The 7868-nt window shown below is 47.8% G+C and overlaps 1 protein-coding gene across 1 annotated transcript in view; it reads right to left on the bottom strand.

Annotated features, from left to right (window-relative positions):
- Positions 1-1209: 1209 nt before the first annotated feature.
- The window catches only part of C10H21orf58 (chromosome 10 C21orf58 homolog), a 22037-nt gene continuing 15378 nt past the window's right edge, over positions 1210-7868 (bottom strand). The window contains exons 8-10 of the mRNA XM_021175332.2: positions 5472-5587; positions 4912-5193; positions 1210-1468 (exon numbers count right to left, since the gene is read on the bottom strand). Of these exons, the coding sequence (XP_021030991.1) occupies positions 4951-5193; positions 5472-5587 (359 nt within the window). The 3' untranslated portion in view covers positions 1210-1468; positions 4912-4950. The remainder of the gene's footprint in view (positions 1469-4911; positions 5194-5471; positions 5588-7868) is intronic.

The raw sequence follows: 7868 nt of genomic DNA, 5'->3' as shown, positions 1-7868 counted from the left end.
CCTCGCCTTTGAGCATCCTTAAGAAATGACTGCTTGTGTGCCCTTCTTTTTTCTATTTCCCTTTTCCTCTGCTTGGTATTTCTGGCTTAATTTGGGGGGGTTTTTGGGTTTTTTTTTTTTTTTTTTTTTTTGGTTTGGTTTGGTTTGACTTTGCAGCTCTGGGCATGGAATCCAAGGTCTTGTCAGGCTTGGCAAGGCTCTGCCACATTCCCAGCCTGTTGCTCAGCTGCCCTAAATCTGTGGGTTGGTCAGCAGCTGTCTTGGAGTCCAGCCACATTGTCATGATGACTCCAAGCCTGAGGGGGCACTATCTGCCCAGTTCCAGGAGGCACAGCATCCCCACTTGGGGCTTTCTCACTTTGTGTTTATTCCAGATTTCGTCCGAAGTGAAGGGCCTGTGATGTTTTTTAATTTTTAAAAAAGATTTACTTATTTTATGTGTATGAGTACACTGTAGCTGTATAGGTGGCTGTGAGCCATCGTGTGATTGCTGGGAATTGAACTTGGGATTTCTGCTCATTCCGGCCCTGCTCGCTCCAGCCCAAAGATTTATTAATTATATGGAAGTACATTATAGCTGTCTTCAGACACACCAGAAGAGGGCATCAAATCTCATTACAGATGGTTGTGAGCCACTGTGTGGTTGCTGGGATTTGAGCTCAACCTTCAGAAGAGCAGTCAGTGCTCTTAACCGCTGAGCCATCTCTCCAGCTGGGGCCTGTGATCTTGATGAGAGTTTCATGGACTCTGTGGATTGGCCGCTTACACACTTGAGCCATCTTTAAAATCTCTGGGGCGCACTGTGCATCTTCTCAGAGTACAGTTGTGCACAGTGGCGCAGTCCCTGTCACCACTGTTAAGGGTCATGGCCAGGAGAAGCGTTTCCCGGAGTCACTGGGGACCCCTAAGCCCACTACAGGGCCTGCTCAGACTCTTCAGTCTCCCACGGGTGGGCCTCAGACAGTAGGCTTGAAAGGGACTGGGAAGACTGTGTGTGAGGGTGGGTCCATGTGCACTCCCATAGCTTCCAGAGGCTGATGGTGCTCCCAGAGCCAGGATGCTCCCAGGCTACTTCCTCCTTTGTTAGCCCAGCATTGCCAGGCCATCCGATATAAAACATCTGCCAAATATCTTCCTTCTATCAGATCAATAATCATATGAGAGGAAAATCATGTTAGAAACATCATCTAGAAAGGAAATTGTGTGAGCTCTTTAACTGGCGCTTTTAACAAAACCAAGTTTCTCTGGAACCACATCCCAAGGCGCACTGAAAGACAGTTCTGTGGGAAGCAGTGTCAGCGCCACCCTGAAGCACCCTTGAGTGTGTGGCATTGGCTTGTTTATCCACATGGGCATCATGTCACTGTCTTCATGGAGCGTAAGCCAGGTCTGTCACAGGGATGGTCCGTGTGGGGCTAACTGGCAACTCTGAGCTGTCCTGCCTCCGATCTGTAAGGTCCCAGGGATTCTGAAATAGAGACCAGCTTTTTGGTGAGGAACTTAGCAAATGAAAAACTTAACCTCAAGCAAACGAAAGCTTACTATAATTCTCGGGGGTGGGGGACCTCTATAAAGGCAGGTGGAATGTAGTATTTGGTTTCAGACTCCCGGACAAGGGGTAGGGGGGGCTTATTTATTTATTTATTTTGTTTTTCGAGACAGGGTTTCTCTGTGGAGGGGGGGGGCATATTTTGCATAGCAAAGAATACCCTGGCCTCCAGGTTCTCCCAGCAGCCCTCAGTCCCTACCAGGCATACCTCACTCCCAAACCTGGCCTTTGCAGCCCACGATCTGGCTGGGCTGCCTTTCCTTCAAGGGCTCTTTGCTTATTATATTACAGAGATATTTTGATCTCCTTGCTCTTCTCCTTTTCTCTCTGCGCATGCTCCTTCTCTTTCTCTTCCTCTTTTCTTCCCCATGGCAACTCCCCTGGCCTCCTTCCTTGGGGCCAGTGAACTCTCCTATCCAAGAGTGGTTTCCCAACAAACCTGCATTTATGTATATTTTAATCTGGCTAGAATTGGCTCATTTCAAAGTGGAGAAATAACTTGTCTTGTAGCACTCCAGGGATCCCAACTAGCAGGGAGACTGAGGCTGGAGAATTGAGGCCAGCCTTAACAACTCAGTGAGGTGCTGTCTCAAAGTGATGAGAGCTGTGGCTCTAACTTAGTACTTAGCTGGTGTGCTAGAAAGCCTGGGTTCAATCCCATAACACACACACACACACACACACACACACAATCATAAATCTTTAAAAATAAAACATTATGCCAGGCGTAGCTGTTCCAGCTCGCCTGAGAGAGATGGATCTCTTAGCATGAGGCCTGCCTGGTCTACACAGGAACTTCTGGGACAACCTGACTGGTCTACAAAAACAAACAAAATCCATTAAAATATCAAAGAAGCTAGGCGTGTTTAGGCTGTCTGTATCTGAAATCAAAGGCGGGTGGAGCTCAGAGATTGAGTTCAAAGTCAGCCTGGTCTACATAGTATGTGGCCAGTAGGGGCTGCAGAGTAAGACTGTCTCAAACAAACAAACAAACAAACAAGGAGTCAGATGTGACTCCTAGTCTAACCCTAACATCAGGCAAGCTAAAACTGAAGGACTGTAGTATGTTGTCAGCCTGGGCTCAAAAGCAGTAATAAAACCAGAAAGGAAATGAGCTTTACCAAAATGGCAGAAAGAGACACCAGAAAATACAGGAGGCATGCACACGTTTATGAATTCTTCTCTACCTGATGGGCTGGGGTGGAGATGGAGGAGAGAGAGCAACCATCCAACCCTCCCGGAGTGAACAGTGCTTTGTAAACAGTGTGTGCATCCACCCATACTTACACAGCCTGCAGTGCCCACGTGCATGCATGTGGACCTCATGTTATGATTATAAAATGTTATAAGTGTCTTGCCTGTGTGTATTTATGTGCAGCATGTGCACTCCTTGATACCCTTGGAGGTCAGAAGAGGACATTGACTATCCTGGAACTGGTGTCACAGAGAGTTGTAGATTGCCATGTGGTGCTATTGAAAGAAAATAAAACTTGAGACCTGTGATTCATGTAATAGCCCAAAGAGTTGTTTGTGAGCTTTGAAGCCTGGGACTGAGAACATAGCAGAACAGGCCAGGACATGCCCAGGCAGGCCCATTGTCGTTAAGACATGCCTGAGGTTGCTTGGCCATAAAAATAAAGAGAATGCAAAGACATGTCTGGACTGGCCTGGTGCCTCCCTATCTCCCGCCCTTCTGGTGTGGGTTAAATGTTAACCAGATGCTCTGCTGTTACCTCGATCTGCACGTACAGTCTGCTGATGTTTAAATGAATCAATCATGTGAAACCACGCCAATTCCTCCCCCAGCCCCAAACCCCTAGCTTTCAAGCCTAGTGGTTGACAACCGCAATCTCCTGTGTGAGATATGTGTCAACCCAGAGCTCCGTCATTAAACTACCTCATGTGTTTGCATCAAGACAGTCTCGTGATTCCTTGGGTGCGTGCCGACTCAGGAATTGAGTGGGGGGGGGGGTTCCCCACTAGGTTCTTTCACTATGACTTAAACCTGGGTTCTCTGCAACAGCAACAAGCGCCCTAACACTTAGCCACTGAGCCAGCTCTCCAGCCCTTGCTTGTTTGTTTGTTTTTAGAGACAGGGTTTTTCTGTGCAACTCTGGCTGGCTTAGAACTAACTCTATAGACCAGGCTGGCCTTGAACTAGAGGTCTGCCAGCCTCTGCCTCTGGAGTGCTGAGACTAAAGATGTGCACCACCGTGCCTAGTTTCTTATTTTCTTTTTAATTACATTTAACCAGCCATAGGGGCTGGGGTCCAAGCACACCCCATGCAAAAATGGAGGCAAGAGGCCAACCTGTAGAAGTTGGTCACCTACCACCACCACCTATGCCTCCATATCCTGAGAATAAAACTCAGTTATCAGACTTGACAGCAAGCACCTTTACCTGCTGAAAAATCCTGTTAGCCCTGAATATGCCCTGTATTATTATTATTATTATTATTATTATTATTTCTTCTCCTCCACCACCTTCTTCTTTAGAAATATCTATTTATTTCATGCGTGAGTACACTGCCGCTGTCTTCAGACACACCAGAAGAGGGCATCCCATCCCCCATTACAGAGGGTTGTGAGCTACCATGTGGTTGCTGGAAATTGAACTCAGGACCTCTGGAAGAGGTCTGGAAGAGCCTTTAGCGCTCTTAACTGCTGAGCCCAGCCCTGAAGTCATATCACAAATTCTTCATCTTGCTTCTTTCACATTAAAAATGAAGTCATTCCAGGTATGGCCAACAAACACAGTCTTCCCCAGCTACAATGTTCGACTTTCCCTTGCTCTATGTGTGTGTGTGGGGGGGGGTAGCACCCATCCAGGGTATAACACAGAGCCTCAGACTGTCTGAGCTATGTCTCCAGCCTGTTTGACTTTTATTCCAGCCTTCCATAGGAATGTCAAAGTGTATATGTAGCCATAATGATCTATTCTGATCTTGGGTAGTTTTTCTTTAGTCTTTCATAACAAAATGTTTGTATTCCGCCCAGGTGAGGCGTTCATTCTCCTGACCTTCCTTGATGGCCCTGTAGAGTAACCAAGGTTGGCAAGGTCACGGTGCTTACTGAGCACGCCTCGAAAAGCATCACTTTTTTTTTCCCCCTCTGGGATGGACGCCCTGTGAGACCAGTCCTGCTGGGCTATCACAAAAAACCTGAAGCATAACTTTCCCAGAGAGTGACCAAGACCCACGTGGTCTGGCATCTGGGGCTGACACCTGCAACCCCACGGTAGACTGAAATTTTTTCTGGCTCTTTCAAAATAGCCACGGTGCATTGGCCTGACCACAGAGTGCATGCATGTGCTCTTTGGCATGTGGGCGAAAAGAAGTCACCAGGTCCATCTTTCCGCTTACCTGCGCAAGACACTAGCTTTCTCCCTCCACACTTGTGTGCTAAGGGTAGATAGGATGGGAGGTTGATGCCTCGGTCAGGTGGCTCACAGTGGGCAAGAAGCTGGCTGCGTGTGGGAACGCAGTGGCTGCGACCACTGGAGGCCACGTGGCATAACCTGCAGGGGCACCAGCTGTGGAGGCAGCCGGCAGCTGAGTGGTGGGCGCGTAGTGGTGGTGGTGGTGAACCGGGGGTGGCTTCTGCTTTTCAGCTCTCAGGACTCCGTGGTGCATCCATCGTTGGTCCTGGCAGAGCACACAACCAGATCAGGACTTCAACATCCTTTCCCTGGGCCCAAAGTGGTAGGAAAGGCAGCAGAATGTGTTGGGGGCCCTACATGGGCTTAGAGCTCTCTGGGCCCCAGCTGCATTACCTGTTCCTCTTGCAGAGGACTGGCGAACATTGCTTCCACCACAAACTGGAGAAATCCTTGCACAGGGTCTCTGGAGCAAGCCCCTCCCCCAGCCATCACGCCCCTCCCTGCCCCCCCAGCCAATGGCTACATTTCAGCACCCAAACTTACCTGGAGGGTAGCAGCACGTGGGCCTGTGGACCCAGGGGGCAGGGCTTTGAGCATCATGTTCTGCATGAGAATCTGGTGCATCTGCGCGTTCTGCATCAGCATCATCTCCACCATGTCTAAAAGGCGAGGCGGGTACTTATTCATGCATTAGCTGCTCATTAAAAAAACGGGAGCAGAGGGCTGGAGAGATGGCTCAACAGTTAAGAGCACTGACTGCTCCTCCAAAGGTCCTGAGTTCAATTCCCAGCAACCACATGGTGGCTCACAACCATCTGTAATGGGATCTGATGTCCTCTTCTGGTGTGTCTGAAGACAGCACCAGTGTATATAAAATAAAATAAAATAAAATAAAATAAAATAAAATAAAATAAAATAAAATAATATTGTAGCTGGGGAAGACTGGATTTTCAGGTCTGGCCTCTAGTAAAATGAACTGGTTTTAGGCCACCCACAGTGGGGACTTTGTTGCCATAGGTCTAGCACGTTTATCACTCACCAACAAAGGTACCTGGCAAGGTTGTAATTTCTGACAGTGTGACGGACAAACAAAGGCAGTTTTTCCACAGCAGCTAAACTCTGCAAACAGTGCCAGAACTCTTGCCAGCCCCATTAAAGGAACATCCCCCAAGGCCACCTTCTCAGTCAAACAACCAAGCCCAGAGTATCAGAGGGGCTCAAACAGAAGCACCAGGAACTGGTCAGCCCAAGCCAGGCCATAGGAGCAAGGTAGGAAGCCCGACCTTTGTTGCAACTCCCTTGTGAGACAGCGTCAAGAGGCCAAATGGCAATCCCAGGCTGGACAGGGACTCCAGGAGCTTTGGACGAGGCTCCACCCAACAGCAGGAGTGGCAGGTGCTCCAAAAGGCAGGGTTCTCCTAAGTCAAGCTTTTGGGCTTCCTTCCCATACCAGACAACTAGGTATGAGACCAAATGTGGCCACCCATCCTCTGCCATGCCATTCAATCTGTCGCTGACTACAGTATGGATATGCCTTAGGTACATTATATTAACCAAAGTAAGACAGTCACAGAAAGACAGAAGTCACATACATGACTCCAGCTACATACTCAAACATGTCAAATTCAGAAAGAAAGAAAAAGATCATGGTTAGAGGGACTGTGGGTGAAGACTTTCAGGCTATGCAGTCTTTTCAAAGCTGTAAGATCAAATATTAAGCATATGTTGTAGGGCTGGAAAGATGGCTTGGGGGTTAAGCACACTCTGCAGACCTTGCAGAGGAGCCCTGCTTTGGTTCCAGCACACACACAGTTGCTCACAAACATCTGTAACTCCAGTTCCAGAGGATCTGATGTCCTGTTCTGTACCCTCTGGGCACCAGGCATGCACATGGCGAACATACATACATATATGCAAGCAAAACATGCCTATACATAAGAATAAAAAAAAAACTAAATGCTTTTACAAAAGACTTTGTAGTACAACAGTGTCATTTACTCCACACCATTGAAATCCAACAAATAGTTCGGGTGTCCTATATTTTGTTTTGAGTCAGGGTCTTTTCATATAGCCCTGGCTATCCTGGAACTCCTAGAGCTCACCTACCTCTGCCTCCTCAGCCCTGGGAACAAAGGTGTGTACTGCTTAGCCGCTGCTGTTTTGTCTGTTTTAATGTTTTGCTTATTTTTTTTTTTTTTCTTTTCTGAGATGAGGCCTCATGCAGCCCAGGTTGACTTCAAACTCACTATGTAGCCAAGGATGTCCCCGAACTTTTGACTCTCTTGCCTCTAGATCCCAAGTGCTGGGATTGCGGGGGAGTCACCACAGGTCGGTTATAGAAAGCTAACTAGGCTTCTGAATTCTGTTCCAGAATTTTAACTGTTTATCTTTGGATTTGACTATGAAGGAACTATGGTCTTTGGGGGGAGGGGTTATTTTTTATTTGCTTTTTCATATACCCTCTATTTCCAGAGAGTAAAGGACAGTTGTTTGGGGGATTATTATTGAGTCTGTTATCACCAGGGGCTACCTGGCTTGTCCTTTGGCCTCTACTCATACATTGCGCTGTGTATACATGGCCCCCACTCCCATGGCTAATTAAAAGTAATTAAAAATAAAATATGGGGCTGGAGAGATGGCCCTGTGGTTAGGAGCACTGGCTGATTTGTTTGGATTCAGCATCCATACCATCTGTAACTCCAGTTCTAGAGGATCCAGTTCTGGTGCCCTCTGCTGGCCTCTGAGAGCAATGCATGAACATGGCAGTGATGCGCAAGCAGGCAAAACAATCACAGACACAAGACAAAAATCCTTTTTAAAAATTAAGAGGAGCCGGGCGTGGTGGCACTCGCCTTTAATCCCAGCACTCGGGAGGCAGAGGCAGGTGGATTTCTGAGTTCGAGGCCAGCCTTGTCTACAGAGTGAGTTCCAGGACAGCCA

Source organism: Mus caroli, chromosome 10 (genome assembly GCF_900094665.2).
Source record: "Mus caroli chromosome 10, CAROLI_EIJ_v1.1, whole genome shotgun sequence".
Taxonomy (NCBI): Eukaryota; Metazoa; Chordata; class Mammalia; order Rodentia; family Muridae; genus Mus; species Mus caroli.
The sequence above is the reverse complement of the archived record's forward strand: the minus strand, read 5'-3'. Positions and strand labels throughout refer to the sequence as shown.